Source organism: Schistocerca americana, chromosome 7 (assembly GCF_021461395.2).
Source record: "Schistocerca americana isolate TAMUIC-IGC-003095 chromosome 7, iqSchAmer2.1, whole genome shotgun sequence".
Classification (NCBI taxonomy): domain Eukaryota; kingdom Metazoa; phylum Arthropoda; class Insecta; order Orthoptera; family Acrididae; genus Schistocerca; species Schistocerca americana.
The window spans coordinates 34,663,880-34,681,875 of NC_060125.1; the positions used below are offsets into that span (position 1 = coordinate 34,663,880).

General features: G+C 40.4%; 1 protein-coding gene across 3 annotated transcripts in view; it reads left to right on the forward strand.

Annotated features, from left to right (window-relative positions):
• Positions 1–7,206: 7,206 nt before the first annotated feature.
• LOC124622522 overlaps positions 7,207–17,996 on the forward strand; it is a 242,915-nt gene continuing 232,125 nt past the window's right edge. For 2 of the 3 annotated variants that reach the window (XM_047148253.1, XM_047148254.1), the window contains exon 1: positions 7,227–7,346. Coding sequence is in view for 1 of the 3 variants with exons in the window: in XM_047148255.1 (XP_047004211.1) it covers positions 7,294–7,346 (53 nt within the window). In the remaining 2 variants the exon portion in view is untranslated. Of the gene's footprint in view, positions 7,347–17,996 lie in introns of all 3 variants that reach the window. The other variant, XM_047148255.1, reaches the window with a different exon arrangement.

Consider the following 17,996-nt stretch of genomic DNA (forward strand, 5'->3'; position numbering starts at 1 on the left):
GATATCCAAACTCGTACAGCCATTGCTCGTGACTTTTTTGTATTTTGGTTGGTATTTTGCTCAGTGAATATATAACACATTTTTGGAAATATGGCACCAGTTTTACTGTTACAGTCCTGTCAGTTAAAAGAAAAGAGAAAAGCCATTATAGTGAGCCCCATGTATTTTGTTGCCACAGTGGTTTTTCTTTCTTTTGTGCAGTGATTTATTTGTAATATTGATTTTTCTCCTTACTTTGATTTTATACTGCATGTGCTTCTGTCCATTCCAGTATCATTTGGTGCACTGGAAGAACAATTGTTTAAACGCCTGTGTGCACACACTGTAATTAGTCTCTCGTACCTACAAGTCCAATGACACAGCGATACATAGGGGGTTGTGGTGTATTCCTAGAGCTGTCACTTAAAGCTCAATTTTGAAACTTTGTTAGTTGGCTTTCTCGGGGAACTTTATGTCTATCTACATGCACCTGCCAGTACAGTTCTTTCGACGTCCCACGGGTCAAACTGACTCACCTCGGTCAGAGTAACAGTCAGACATCGTCTGTACAATCACCCACTGGAAACACACGGTTACGGTTTGTTGAGCCACAACTTGCCACACGCAGTGACCGATAACCTCTGGCACAGAGATGCAACAGCAGGGAGCTGTCATCCAGTCATCTGAGCTCACGAAGGACTGCGCCTACTCGTCACCACTGATTTCGTCCAGATTTATGGCACGTGCTCCTCGGTATTGCCAAAAATGAGAGTGATCCAAGCGGGAGATCCAGGTGGCCAACCATTTAGGGAAAAATATCTGGATGGCTGGATTTTGTGTGAGTAGGACTTGGGCACTGAGAGCTCTGTAAAAAAATTGACAGTTTTTGCCCGTTATCAATACTGATACTGACATATACTGTTCCTGAGAACTCCAACACTTTTAAGAATGATTTTGTGTTATATTTTAAAATTTTTTGTAATTTTGCATTTGCTATTTTAATGTCTCATTTATTTTATTAATTTTCGAGTTATTTTAATATGCCGTGCCAACGCAATTGCACGTGCACTGACTTCATCTGCTGTTGTCCCTATTGTGATTAGTGGTAAGATCTGATGGAAGTCCCTGAAGAAGAAAATGGTACAGCTGGCTATAGGACTATATTTTTTACACAAACATTGAATTGTTCTCTGAATATTATATGAGGTACTGGAACTCGTCTGAAACAACTGAAGTGCATTCCTGCATCAATTACCAGTACTACTTTACTTTGAAATGCTACGGAGACTGTACGTGTCGTAGGCGTAGACTGTCAGCGCAGTAGTCGGGTGGCTCTACGCCTGTTGTGGCGATGGTATTAATTTCACAGTGGCGAGGGAATTCGTTTCGTCTTAGCTCAGGCAATTACACAAAATATTTGTGAGTGATACACGCAAACTTTTCTTGTCAGTCATTTTACCTATTGCTGGAAATGAGATCAAAATGCCTTCAGTACTTCCCTGAGATGTTTTACAGATTATGACTTATATGTAAGTTTGTAATGGCAGAAAGAAAATATTTTTGGTGATATATACTGATGGAAAAAAAATTGCAACACCAAAAAGTAATCGATGTAGAGTAATATAATTTCGGGAATACATTTGTCTAGGTAACATATTTAAGTGATTAACACTGGTAGATCACAGGTTAATGTAAGCCTGAGATAAGCCATTGAAAATGTGAAGCACTGGTACATTAATAACCTCTGTAACCACCATAATGGAAACCTGCATGCATTATGTTGTAAGGGCACCAGATACAAATACAAAATACATGTGTTTTATTCCACCTCTGAAAATGTTTACGTGCAATTGGTGCCTTCAGTGTTAACATAATAACAATAGTAATAATAATAATAATATAAATTTGGACAAATGTCATCAACTACAATATAATAATCCAAGATGGATACAACACATATTTATGCAAATGTCAATAACAACAAAAAGTTTCGTAACAGATCAGTTACAAGATAAATGAACTACAGGGGTCACTCCAAAAGAAATGCACACTATTTCTGTAAAAATACAGTTTTCATTCTGCATGTGTGAAAGTTTTACAGTGTGTAGATACAAACCTTCCCACTTGTTTTCAAACTTAGTTCAATCTGTTCCTGTGAGTGGCGCTGTCACAGCATGTCTTCAAGATGGCTGCTACACTTGACGTTCGTCAGAAGCAATGTGCTGTCATAGAATTCCTGTGCTGTGGAAACGAGGCAGTGGGAAACATCCACAAGAGATTGAAAAAGGTGTACGGAGATGCTGCTGTCAATCGCAGTACAGTTAGTCGGTGGCCAAGCAGGTTACGTGACGAAAGCGGGCACGGCAATATTGAGGACTGTCCTCGCAGCGGCAGGCCTCGTACTGCACACACTCCAGACAATGTGCAGAGAGTTAACGAATTGGTGACTGCTGACAGACGCATCACAGTGAACGAATTGTTGCGCTACATTGGGATAGGGAAGGAAGTGTTTGCAGAATACTGAAGTTGTTGGCGTTAAAAAAGGTTTGTGCCAGGTGGGTTCCCGGCACCTGGCGGGCCTCACGCCCAAAAATTTTAACTGCTAACACAGCCAATACAAGGAGCTGCAAATCAAAATGATGGATATTTCGTCGCCCAGCCAGGCATTCCCCAGCAAGCTCTACAACAAATACAGGAACACTTTAATGAAGCTTCAGAAGACAACTCTCAATATACAGTTTAATAAAAATTGCCTAGCTAATAATGTAATTCCATATTATATCAAAAACTCTGTGAATAGCATGTCATCTGCACCAAAGAAAGTGTAACAGAAAGTGGAGATTTTGTGGCTAAAGCATGAAATTAGGGAATTATATGCTAAAAAGTAGTTGCTTAGCACTAAACTTTACCAAACACATTTAGATTTGGCCAACAAATTTACAATACCAGCTCACTTTGAGGAAATAACAGAGAGAGAAAAGGCATATATTCAGAAAGTAATGCAAGAAAAACGAGAGAAACAAAACAGAAAACTCAACAGAATAATCAACAGCACAAACACACCCACTAAAAACAATCTCAACCAACAATATAAGTTCCATGATGGAATTGTTAACCTACCTGACATAAATCTTACCGAACAAGAAAAGAACCTACTAGAAAAAGGGCCAAAACACAACATTAACACTAACATATCACACAAAACAATAGAAAACCTAATAACGGAATCAGGAGACATTTTACAGGAACAAGAAAGTCTCAGCACCCCAGAGTTTAATGCAAACTAGACAAGAGAATTAGTAGCTGCAGAAATATCACAGATAATCAGAACACACAAATCCACAATTATTTCTAATCATAAAACATCAGAGGAAATCACAGCCAGCAAACTTAAAATAAATTAAAACAGAACAATGCCATAGTAACAAGAGCAGACAAAGGGAATATTACTGTAATTATGAATGAAAAGGAAAACACAGAGAAAACACTAGATTTTCTCAAAGACAACAACATCACAAAACTGATCGGAAAAAAAACATTCAACAGACACTGTAAAACATCAATAATACATTCTCAAAAAGCCAGGTAAAGAGAATGACACAGGAAAATGCAAAAGCACCCACCCTAAATGCCCTACCAAAGGTTCACAAGGATAATATCCCATTAAGACCCGTAATTAACTTCCGAAATGCTCCATCCTACTACATAGCCCATCAAACACACGCACTACTTAAAAAGCTGTTCACGTTTGATAACAACAGGAATCTGGAGTTAATAGACAGAATCAAGAACATACACATACCGGACACAGCAACCCTCATATCATTCGACGTCACATCAATGTACTCTTGCCTTCCAATAAATGAAACAATCATCGTCATCACACGAATATTAAAACAACAAGGAAACATACCAGACACACAAATCAATGAAATAACCAACATACTCAAGACCATTAATCACAAAATAATTTTGTATTCAATAAATAATTTTATTCTCAACACGAAGGACTGCCAATGGGATCACAACCTGGACAATCTTCAGACCCATAATAAAACCAAAGAACTACAGGTTATATACTGGTACTGTTATGTCAATGCCTGATTGATGAACCACATACACGCATAGAACAGCTACACAATGAAATAAGCAACTTACACCAAAAATTAACTTCACATTAGAAACAGAAACTAACAACACACTACACACTACACTTTCTAGATCTCACCATACAAAAAACAAACAACACACACAACTTCACAATATTCAGGAAACTGACAACCACAAGCACCACCATTCACAACCTATCAAACCACCCATTGACACATAAGCATGCAAACTTCTGTTTCTTCATGGGTGTTCTGTTTAATCTGTGGAGCATGAATCTGAACTACACACAAGAACTAAACAAAATAAAACAAATAGCAGCAGAAAATGGTTGTACCCTCATATGGTAGACAAGTTAAATCAAACAATATGCAAATAGTACAAAAATGAACACAGAACACACCACACACACACACACACACACATCCTCACCCAGCACAGAACAACACAAAACACAACAGAGCAACAACACACACATGAAACGAAATGGCACATACTCACCTGCAATAAGAGCAAAAGCATGTGGCAACTTATTAATATGAATACTAATAGAGGAAAACAACTACAAAGTGATATTACCTTAAAAATAGAAGGAAAATTAGTCTCCAGTGGGAAAGAAACAGCAGAGGAATTCAATAACTACTTTACAGAAACAATAGAAAACCTGGCTGACCATCTTGAAAATAGCTGTCCCTTGCAACTAGAACCAAACTTATGCTCTGAGAGACTATTTTTAAGGCCTACATCTGAAATTGAAATAGAAAAGACACTTCATAGCAAAATTTTAAAAAAATCATCTGCTGGACAAGATCAAATTCCATGCTTCCTCCTCCATAATTGCAGTAACTATCAGTAAACCCCTAGCCCACATAATAAACTTCTCATTCCTGAATGGTGCATTTCCTGGTATGCTCAAAATTGCAAAAATTATACCTGTCCGCAAAAAAGGAAGCAAAGAGGATCCCAGTAATTATCGACCCATTGCACTGCTTTCAACTTTTAGTAAAGTATTTGAATATATAATGGCCACCAGAATCATGTTCTTTCTAGACAAAGAAAATATCCTGTCACCTGCTCAGTTCGGCTTCCAAAGTAAGAAAGCTACAACTGATGCAATACAAGAATTTCTAGATCATGCACTGGAGCTTGTGGACAAAAACCTCCCAGCCATAGGTATCTTCCTAGATCTAACAAAGGCCTTCGACATGGTTAATCATAGTATACTTTTGCAAAAGATGAATTCCTATGGAATAAGAGGAAATGCCTATGACTGGTTTAAAAGCTATCTGGAAGATCAACAGCAGTATGTCGAATTAAATGAACCTAAGCTCTCGGGTACAGCTAGCACTGTACATTCCTCCATACATACCATAAAGCAAGGCGTTCCCCAAGGCTCCGTCCTGGGCCCCTTGCTGTTCTTACTTTACATAAATGACCTTCCTCACAGCCTACCAGACACAAAAACCCTTTGTTTGCTGATGACACCTCTGTACTCATATCTGCGCCCGAACAAATTCTCCAGTCTAATGTAGATAGGACCACAGATCAAATAAGTTGATGGCTTCAAAGTAACAGCCTGCTTCTTAATGCAAAAAAGACAATTGGAATAACCTTCCACACTGGCCAAAACAGAAATCCATTATTACCAACTATATCACTGGACAAAATAATGTTAAACTTGAAAATGAAATAAAATTTTTGGAGGTCACTATTACTGATACGCTCACATGGAAAAGGCGCATTGACATTACCAGCACAAAACTTAATAAAGTATGCTTCATGATTAAATCAATAAGGAACGTCACTAACACAAGTACCCAAACCGCTATGTACCATGCAATCTTTCACTCTGTACTTAACTACGGAATCTTCTTCTTCTGGGGCAAAAATTCTGAATCAATTAAGATATTCAAACTGCAAAAGAAGATAGTCAGAACAATTATGTTCAAAAACCAAAGAGACACTTGTAAACCATTATTTAAGAAACTAAATATTTTGCCCCTCCCATGCCAATACATACTATAATTATTATTCTTTACCAAAAAAAGTATCAACAAAATTAGCAAAAATATGGATTACATCGATTATGACACAAGATCAAAAACCTCTCTAAGAATACTTCCCCACTCAACAAAATTATACAGTGATGGTGTCAATTGCATGGGAATAAAATTATATAACCATCTTCCAACTTTTATACAAGAAATAAATAAATTCAAACAGATGGTGAAATCTCTTTTAATAAAAGACTGCTTTTATACCATCCAGGAATATTATGAATCAAAATTGCCTTAGTGCACGATAATGTATCAAAGCTGAATGTTATTAAGTCACTTTTGTCACATCATGTAAAAATTCTCCGTGAAGCTGTAACTTTAAGTAACATAATTTGTAGGTAATGTAATATAATCATTCTTCTGTGTTCTTGTTTACTGTTTTAGACTACTGTAAACTGTATATTTGTATTGACTTATCCCATATCAGTTGTACAAGCCATTGTACTGATTTGACCTATGGGACAAATAAATAATAAATAAACAATAACAAGATCGTTCACAGAATAGGCAACATATTAAAGAAACAGGGACTCCAAATAGGATACAGGACAGAGAACACAACACAGAAAAAGATAAGAACACAAGAAACACCCATGGATAAATTTAACAGATCAGGAATATATGAACTCACATGCAACACTTGCCAGTCAGTATACGTAGGACAAACATGCAGAAACTTCAAAACAAGATATTCGGAACATCTCAGAGCTTGTAAAAGCAACAGCTCCCATAGCACATTTGCTGACCACCTTATAGTCAACAATCACCACCCAACCATAATAGAAACAGACTTAAGAATACTAAAAACCCAGCCACAGCCTATACAGCAAACTGACTATTGAGGAAAACTTAATACACAGAAGGCAATAGCAGAAGGAAATAAGGTCTTAAACGGATACACTACACTCTCCAATGGCACACTATTTAACACATTAAAGGAACTTTACAAATAAAAACTGCACAACAGATAAAGTCTACACACACACAAAATGCAAACAAAATTCAAATTTGGCGCCGAACTCTCTGGTAAACAAATGAACACGCTCTGGGCTGAGACACACAACAAACCACAATCACACTGTGTTCTGGTGTAGTGAAAAAGTGTTTTACTACGTTATTTGTGGAAAATACTTGTAATAGTTACGTATGCATGACAACATCTCAGCGTGATGCGGAGAATGCAAGTGCTTGCCACATGAAAACGTAAGTAAATACGAAAATAGGCGCGAAAAACTAAATTACATTCTAAAAGATAGGTTAACTCCCAGCAAAAAACTTTCCCCATTAACATCGTTTGGTTGTAGATGACAAGCAACCTGTAGCAATTAACACAAAAGTGGTACATAAAATTCATACACACCAAATGTAAAGGTATTTACAAAAAAAGAAACGATCTGTTGTTTGAACTAGAAATACACATAATTTTATAATCATTTACCAAAAATGTTCACATTGCAGAATAAATAAAAACGAAAACCCACTGATGGTGCCGAAACATGTTTGAGTACTGAGAAAAACGGTGTTTTGCGTAACGCGGACCTCACATCCAAAAATTTTAACATATGTACAGTTTGCAGTTAATTTATTCTTTCTTATAAGGAAAGTGGGTAATTTTTCACATACTCGAGGAACTCTTGAGCAGCGTAAATTAATTTACTTTTGATCCACCTTATTTACTGGCGCTGTGTAGGCATTTTTAGGTAATTTGTTGAAGCGGACAGGACCAAGATTTTTGTACCTGTTGTGTGTCTTTGCAAGCCTAACACATGGCAAATCAATTGTATGTCCACTTATGTTATGGTCATGAAATGTCCTCCTTAAGTCAAATTTACTCAAATTCTCATTAACGAAGACGAGGGAGTTGTGAATATACAGGCCAGACACTGTAATTATATTTAGTTTCTTAAAATAATCTCTTCGTGATTTGTATGGTTTAAGCCCTGCTATGCACCGTATGGCTTTCTTTTGCCATTTAAACACTACAAAAAGCGATTCGGATAGCTGGAGTAGGAGGTTTTTGTTAATCCTGCGTTGTTTTAACATACTCTTGGAAAATGACATCTCCTAACACAAATTTCTAATAGCTAAATGAAATACCAATTTTCCTAGATTTGGCTTTAAAAATGTTTTGATGTAACGAAATATTTTCATAGAAACTTTCTTCCCCCATTTCCAAACTTAGGAGTTGAATCTCTAAAATTGCTGAAACAAGTATTTTTTTTTATCTCCAACCAAGAAGCTAAATACAGTTTCATAGACGTAGCTATAAAATGTTTTACCAGTTCTTTAATTATTTAGTTTTTTTAAAAAATTCACCCACTATTTCACCCTTTTGGGAGTTGAATTTCGAAAAATGTTGAAACATCATCTTTTTTTTTCTGGCCGAGAAACCAAATAGGCCTACCAATTTTCGTAGTTCTAGCTTCAAAATTGCCTTAATAGCGATATGTTGTCAGGAAGCGTTCCATCCCCTATTTCGCCCCCACATGGGTGGAATTCCGAAAAATCCCTTCTTAAACGATGTCTTCCGTATAAGATCAACACCTCCAAAGTTTGGCGGTTTGGGCTGGTTGATGATGAGTCACCATTCAGTCGGGGGATTTCCTTTCGTATTTATAGAAATTTGGAAATTTGTGGTAAGTTCCTATGGGAACAAATCACATCGGATGAGAAAAATCGGTTTTTAGCTGTTCTGAGGCCAAAAACCGCATAAAACGCATCAATCAAAATCAAATCGGATTATTAGTTTCCGTGTGACTGGCGCAAAACATATTCAATTTGCTGCCTACAGTTTTCTGCAACAAGTTGAAGTCGAGAAACAGCATGTTTCCTGGGTCACGTTCAGAATGTGTTGCGCAATGCGTGCCTTCAGTACAGCTGGTAAGTTTGCAGTCGGAACAGTGAGCACAACATCTGTCAGACAGCCCCCACAGCCAGAAGTCACACGGATTAAGACCAGGTGATCGGGGCGGCCAGGCTGTAGGGAAATGGCGGCCGATAATTCTAGCTTTTCAGAAATGGCGCTTCAGCAGCCGCTTAACTAGATTTGCGATCTGCGGAAGTGCGCCATCTTGCATAAAAATGATCACATTAGAGATGGGTCGAGCTCGTTCATTCTCGTGAACTACTTCATTCATTTCACTCTTTGCCGTGAAGCGTTCAAATGAAGTAGTTCATTCATGAAGTACGGAAGGCTGGCGAAGTTGCCCAGTTCGCCGCTCAGCCGCGGCTACGCTCGCTTCGCCTCGCTCGTACAATGAAGCTTCGTAATACTTCATAATTTTACCAACAGATGGCCGAACTATGCAGTAACATGAACGCAACGACGCTCTTACAGTGTCTGGGAGTTAAATAGAGCATGGTCGAAGGGGACAAAGGAAAGATAAACAGAGAAACCTGTCACATATAAAGAAGGGATTACATTTAATCTGTTTCAACATTTTCTCATGAAGCGCCCAAAAAAGTCTTTATCCGCCAAGTGAAACCTTATTTGTTGTATTCATGGACTGAAAACTAGGGCTACCAACGAAATGCAGTCCAATTTTGTTCCTTTTAAAATTTAAACCAAAATAGAATGAGTATGTTTACCACTGTTACAAAGTCTATATACCTACGTTAAGTAATTATTCAGAAGTTTTCCTGTAGATTTTATTTTTGTTGAGAATAATAACCCACCAAATTCAAAACGTAAACTGTCACCTGTAGTCATTGGTACGATTTAAGGCAAAAACCCTCTTTATTTTCTTTGGAAAGCAGTTTTTGTGTCTGTTCACTCTTATACAATGGCTAGCAACTCGCGATCGCGTAAAAGTAGTGAAATTTGGGGTTTCTTCGCCGATTTAGGTGATGGGAAAGCAAAGTGCAGTTATTGTTCTAAGTGTATTTCATATAAAGGAGGAAATACATTTAATCTAGCGCGTCATGTTCGAGTGCTGCATCCAACAGTGTCATTGTCAGTCAGACGCTTAGCGCCCCCTGCTCCTGCATCTTCCGATATTTCTTGGATAAAAAACCCGCACAATCCGGAACTAACATCAGCTAATGCCAGAAGCGAACAGCAGTTGGTGCCAGAAAATAACAGTACCACTTCAGTATCAGAAAGCAGACATCCATATCACGGTACATTACCCATGTATTTTCCGAAACCTCTTTCTAACAAAAGAAATCAGGAGATAGATTTCGCACTTCTGCAGACTGTTGTAAAGGATTATTTGCCCTTCAACATAGTGGAAAGCAAACATTTCCAAAGTTTTGTAGGCAAACTGAATGGTGCTTACAGAATGCCATCTCGGAAGACCATTTCCAATACGCTGCTACAGCAACAGTACGCCATGATGAAAGAAATTGTGAGAGCCAAAATTAATTCTGCGGAAGCGGTTGTGCTGACAATGGATGGGTGGACATCAACTACAAATGAGAGTTATTTGTCGGTGACAGCACACTACGTTAAAGACCTGGAGCTGGCGTCTTCCCTCCTAGAGTGCTTTAAATACGACGAAAGGTACACGTCAGGAAAACTCTCCGAAGAACTGCTACGTGTCACAAGGGAATGGGGCATTCAAGAAAAAGTCGTCTGTGTTGTCAGCGACAATGCTGCTAACATTGTGGCAGCTATAAGACTCACAGCCTGGAAACACATCCCCTGCTTTGCGCACACACTCAATTTAATTGTTCAGAATGGGCTTCCGCACATTCAACCCATTCTGAATAAAGTAAAAAAAAATGTTGAATTTTTTAAAAGAAGTTCGCAGGCCTGCACGAAACTGAAAAAGATGCAGGAACAGTTAAAAGAGCCAGTTCTGACACTAAAACAGGACACTGTTACAAGATGGAATTCAACCTATGATATGCTGCGAAGAATAATCGAGGTTAAGAATTCTCTAATGACAGTTATCACTCTGAATTATCCAGATCTTCCAAATCTGACTGCAGAGGACATTGCAAGTGTAACACAAGCCTGTGACCTGTTGAAAGTTTTCAAAGACTGCACTGAGGAAATGTCAAGTGAAAATGTTGTCACTGCTTCTAAAGTTATACTACTTAGTCGGTCGTTGAAAAAATGGTGTTGCAGGTTTGTTAATAACACTGAAATTCATGTAGACGTGCAACAGATGGCCGGAAAGTTAGCTGAAGACCTAAAACGACGATTTAGAAATATAGAGGAAAATTCCATTTTCGCGGAAGCAACTGCATTGGATCCCCGGTTCAAATTACATGGTTTTTCTGATAAAAATTCTGCTGAGAAGGTGAAATTAAACCTGATCAGGCACTGTGTGAAATTTGTGACGAACACATCCACTGCTACTGCAACAATCTCGGTTCCAACCACTGAATCAACTTCCAGTCTCTGGCTCGAATTTGATGAAGTGTTTTCCAGGCTGCAGAGTAATCCACACCCGAGAACTGCTGCAGTAGTGGAAGTGGACAAATATTTACAAGAGCCCCTGCTACAGAGACAAGGCAATCCACTTCAGTGGTGGTCTGAACGGCTGTCAGTATACCCCTCGCTCTTTGAACTTGCAAAAATACGACTGTGTATTGTCGCAACCTCCACGCCGTGTGAAAGAGTGTTCTCGAAGGCAGGACACCTTATAACTGACAGAAGAAATCGCCTGACAGGGAAAAAAGTGGAACAAATTATGTTTTTAAACGGAAATCTCTGAAGATTCACCAAATCCGTTGATGTTTATTCATAAATTTATGTGTGTATTTTTTTAAAAATTTAATTAGGACAATCCTCAAATCGACATTTAGTGTAATTATTTCAATAATGTGTACGAGATAAACATTCCTACATGAACGATTATCTTTCAAGCGTGGATTCCACGCATGCTTCAGTTCCAGACTCACAAGGTAAGCATTTTATTTTCATGTTGGCTGTGCGTGCTCACACAGCCAGCCTCTTCTTTTGTATTTTAATATTCATTTGTCTGCAAGCGCTGCCAACGGTAGCTTACCCGTAGACGCGAAGTATAACTGAACTGCACAAATGGTCACGGGTAATGATGTCAGCACTGCAGGAAGCAGCTGACGCTGCCTTCCCCTCGCCCCTCACCTCTACAACCGCTCCTAACCCTATCGTTCCCCAGAAACACCGCGCGATTCGTCGACAGGCAGTAGAGGGGGGACTGAAGTGAAGGGAGAATGAGTGACGTAGCGCCGATGTACTGGGGGAGGGAGAGGGGAAGACAGTGAGTGAACTGGAAAAAAGTGTGGAGTGTGCTATCTGTGAAGAGTTTGAAGTACCAGTTCATTGAAATTGAGTGGTTAGTTCACACTTCACTGGAGTGAAGCGTTCATTTAAACGACTCATTCACGAGCTCCCCATCACTAGATCACATCCACGCTGTTGGAGAGCTGGAATGACGTGGTTGCGCACAAGACAGTCGTAGTTCTTACCAGTGACGGCACAAGTAACAGGACCGGAAGCACCTGTCTCTTCGATAAAATATCGCCCTGTGATAAATGATGCCGTAAACCCGCATCACACAGTGACCTTCACAGGATGATTGATGTGCGTGTTGGATTTCTCGTTGCCCATATTGGACAATTCCGTGTATTGACAAATCCTGTCAGAAGGGAGAGGGCTTCGTCTGTCCTCAAAATCTTCCACGCCGATCGTTGTCCACTTCCATGCGAGCAAGAAATTCTAAAGCAAAAGTCTCCCTTATTGACAAGTCAACAGGAAGCAGCTCGTGCTCATGGGTAATTTTGAATGGATAGCAAAGAAGGATGTTTCGTAGGATTTTAAGCATCGTGCTCACGGGTATGTCCCATGTTCGGGCAATTCTCTGTGCACTACACGTTTGCACACTCGCCTTCTCCTGCACTGCTGTGGCCACTGCTTACACTGACGTCGAATCAATTCGTTTCCTCCCTCTACCAGGTTCCACACCAAAAGAAGCCGTCTTTTCGAATTTCAGAATCATTTTCTCCAGACCCACGGCAGTCATCCGATCAACGCCTTCTTTCAAACCCTTCAATGCCTTGACTTATGCAGAGCGACGTGGACAGCAAATTGATCATGATTCTTGTAATGCAGCTGTACTAGCAGATCGCGATCCTGCTTTGATTTATTTATGGCGAACGTCGCAGACCCGAGAGGAGGAAAAGCCGTGTACCCGGCGTGTTCACACCAACTTCACCACTGTTCATTTTCTTATGCCATACTTTTTCCCCCTTCTCCGATAATATTCCGTTGCAATTTGACGTCATTCTGACAGTGGTGTTATTTCTAAAGCGTTTTGAAAGTTTAACTTTAATTATAATCACCCTGTATATGTGCGAGATTATAAGGCACATTATTTGGTACCGAGATGCAGCGCCACACCCCTTTGCACACCATTCTTATGTCATACGTAAGTGTATTTCGCTCTGTAGAATTCGATTGTTTATATTTGCGCCAGAGATTGTCATACGTGAAAGAAAAGACTATTGATATCGATACTTTCTCTGGAGAAATGTCTTTGTGGCGGTACCCAAAACCCAAATGAAAGTTCTAACAAATGTGTATGGGAAAAGATTGCCAAAAACTATTTTTGTGGGAAGAAATGCACTTGCCATTGGTGTTTATAATGCAGTTTCATGTTTCAATGATGGTGTGCAAAGCAGGATATATGTTTTAGAGAAAATGGGAGGTTCGAGTCCTCCCTCGGGCATGGGTGTGTGTGTTTGTCCTTAGGATAATTTAGGTTAAGCAGTGTGTTAGCTTAGGGACTGCTGACCTTAGCAGTTTTCACACACATTTAAACATTTGAAGAAAATGGGAATGAAGGCCAAAGCTTTGTATGCCATAGACAGAGAGCGGGTAGTGAAAGCAGATAAATCATTTTTGGAGGTAATAAAATCAGGAAGAGTGCATCATAAGAGTGTGAAAAGGAAGAAAACTTATTTAGAAAATGGAAAAGAACCTGCTTATGATACTGGACAGTTCTAAAAGAATGCCAAATACAAGCAGAAACTTTAACGACCATTTTCCGCAATACACAAATTTCTGTACTTAGGTACATGTAACATCCAAAATAAATATCCTAGTGCTTTCAAACTTGGTATGCTCATTAAACACAAACTACTTAATTCAAAACACTAGAATTTTCCAAATCTATTAAAAACTAGCTATAAAATTTAAGTTTTTTTCCAAACACGAAGTTTAAAATGTAACAACTCATTCATTTTTTCATAAATTGAATAAATTCTAGAGTTTCATACATCTGTAAGCGTGGTTTGTATGCTGTGCAAAATTCGTTCAAAAATCTCTCTTACTTATGAAGGAAAGGGTACCTATAGCAACAAATGCAGTCAATAGTAAGTAAAAAAAGATGAAGTTTCACATGTAAAAAAACGTATTTTTTATGTTTTTGAACTTTCACTGCTACGAGTATGAATCCTGAATGCTTCCTGGTCGTGTTGACAAAGTTTTGTGAATTTATTTGTAAAAGTATAGTCAGTGGAAATTAAAATGTCCTGTGGTGCCTCTCCTGCTCCAAGTCGTCCCGTTTGACGCCCTACTCCCCTTAAGTCCAAAGACTGGTCTAATGCAACTCTCCGTGCCTGTCTCTACAGTGGCTGTGAGGCTGTGCGTAATATAAGCCCAAGTTCCGCTTTCTGGCCCTGACTGGTCACTCTGGCCCGACCGTGCGCCGTGCCATCAGACGCGGCGTGCAGGGCGTCTGGTGAGCACACCGCTCCCCCGGCCCTCGTCGCCTTTCGTGACTCCGGAGCCGCTGCTACAGACTCGACTACCTCCCCAGTCGGAATTGCGAGGTGTAACACCCTCCGTTCCAGTCCCCCCACCGGGGGGAAACCGCCCAGTTATTACCGGAAATCGGGCCCTGGTCCCCCGTATGACAGTCAAGTGGCTCTGAGCACTATGGGACTTAACTTCTGAGGTCTTCAGCCCCCTAAAACTTAGAACTACTTAAACCTATCTAACCTAAGGACATCACACACATCCATGCCCGAGGCAGGATTCGAACCTGCCACCGCAGCGGTCCCGCGGTTCCAGACTGTAGCGTCTAGAACCACTCGGCCACTCCGGCCGGCCTGCGCTCAGAAGAAAGCGTGGATGGACAGACAAATATTCTCTTGGTGGTTCCATGAAACTTTTGTACCAGCAGTGAGAAAAGAGCTAAAGAGGGAAAAGCTTCCACTGAAAGCTATCCTTATAATTGACAATGCTCCCAGTCGTCCTTCAGTCCGATGGTATGGCGTGTAAGGGTGAGAAACGCCATCCTCACCTGCTGTAAATTGACGAGACTCTGGTGACCGAGTGACTCCCGGGATAAGGAGTCGCCCTCTTCCATGCCAACGTCCTCCTTGCAGGGCGGATGAGCGGTTAGAGATAAGGGCATTAAGACATCCTATGTTCTTGGGTTGAGAAATCGTCCCTAAAGGCGGAAGATCCAAAGATGGGCAACGACAAAGGACACCAAGGGTAGGCAATTCACCTATGAGAAAGCAGCTGTGATCACAGACTGGGTGGCTCAGAACCGTGTCTGATGTACAAGCACTCTTTCTCCCACCCGATGTGACAGCCTAATTCAGCCCACGGACCAGAGACCAGGGAATTTTGGAATTACCTCTTTTCTCACTGCTGGTACAAACGTTTCATGGAACCAACAAGAGAATGTTTGTCTGTCCATCCACGTTTTCTTCTGAGCGCAGGCCGGCCGGAGTGGCCGAGCCTTTCTAGGCGCTACAGTCTGGTACCGAGCGACCGCTACGGTCGCAAGTTCGAATCCTGCCTCGGGCATGGGTGTGTGTGATGTCCTTAGGTTAGTTAGGTTTAAGTAGTTCTAAGTTCTAGGGGACTGATGACCTCAGATGTTAAGTCCCATAGTGCTCAGAGCCATTTGAACCATTTTTGAACCGCGGCGGCCTATGACAGTCAGCCCCACTCGCTACTCAGCTACGGAGGTGGACGTAATTAATCTTCGTAACTGCTTCAAGAGATACCTGCAAGATGTACGTGTGTGAGACCCACACATATTTCTGATTACTTTCTTTTGAGAAATGAACGCTTTTGGGCTGAGTGAGGAGTTACTGCAGAATGCAGGGTGAGTCGAAAAGGACATTACAACTCTGGAATTATATAGGAATGTATTGACGTAACTTACAGAATCGGTAGAGGTGTCATTTAGTAGCAAATAACCTCGCCATTTGAGATGCGTCACCCACACCAGTAATAAATTTCTTTCCACACTCATTGCAAAAAATCGGATGTAATACACTAGACTCTCGCTAATCCCACCATTCCTGGCACGTATGGGTGCCGGATTACCGGAAGTGTCTGAAATTTATTTTATTCATTTATTTGTTTCTTATTTATTTTGAAAACATAGGGGATATAGTATACTGTACATAGAGGATATGCTTTAAATCCAAAAATACATTAATTTTCAGTGAAAACTTAGTCCTCGAGTGTATACTGTACGTAATTATACAGTCGTGTCACTCACTACGAAACATGTCCCTAATTTTTAACTGTCGCGATTACGATACGCAACGGTGGCATGCTTTATCACGCAACCGCTTTACAAGCATTACATCGGTGGTGCTTGTTGCATAATGTACTCCAGGAAGACCTCGGCAGCTCAGCACCAGCAATGCGAGAAATCTTCATGCTCTCTCCTCCTATGTCCTCTTCTTCATTACTTTCATCATTACTTTCTTCCATACTTTTGATTATTTCTTCATCTGTTAAAGTTTGGTCCATATTACAATTTTCCTCATTCAGTCACTTAGTAGCATCTTCATCATCAATTTCTTCTCCTCCTGGAAGGTTGTAGAACATGTCAATGTACAAAGTAACTGATAATTCCGAATTGACTGGCTCATCGCTGTCACTCACTACTGGATCTAACTCTGCATCAACGGATGGCCACAATTTTCTCCAGCTCTGCATTATGGTAGCGCTCTCCTCTTTATCCCATGCTTTGGCTGCTTGGAAAACTATATCAAGTATGTTAATCGCTTTCCACGCCTTCAGCATAGTCTCAATAGAGTCGTTTTCACTTTCGTTCATCAAGGAGACGAGAAGTGAATTTCGATAATGACGTTTAATTAATTCCAAAATTCCCTGGTCTCTGGTCCGTGGGCTGAATTAGGCTGTCACATCGGGTGGGAGAAAGAGTGCTTGTACATCGGACACGGTTCTGAGCCACCCAGTCTGTGATCACAGCTGCTTTCTCATAGGTGAATTGCCTACCCTTGGTGTCCTTTGTCGTTGCCCATCTTTGGATCTTCCGCCTTTAGGGATGATTTCTCAACCCAAGAACATAGGATGTCTCAATGCCCTAATCTCTAACCGCTCATCCGCCCTGCAAGGAGGACGTTGGCATGGAAGAGGGCGACTCCTTATCCCGGGAGTCACTCGGTCACCAGAGTCTCGTCAATTTACAGCAGGTGAGGATGGCGTTTCTCACCCTTACACGCCATACCATCGGACTGAAGGACGACTGGGAGCATTGTCAATTATAAGGATAGCTTTCAGTGGAAGCTTTTCCCTCTTTAGCTCTTTTCTCACTGCTGGTACAAAAGTTTCATGGAACTACCAAGAGAATATTTGTCTGTCCATCCACGCTTTCTTCTGAGCGCTATACTGCACTGGTAGAGTATTTATGTCAGTGTGTTGAAAACAACGTGGATGTTGACATTTTCCAATCACCATAAGCGGTAGTTTATGACTCCCATTTGCATTACAACACACCATTAATGTTACACACTGTTTCTGTTGCTCGTAACCACGGGTTTCCTCTCCTTATTGGCAGGTAACGTTTTTGAATGAAGTATCTTGTAAAAGAGTCCTATTTCATCAGCAGTTAAATCTTGTTCCTCTATTATCTTCTGTATCTT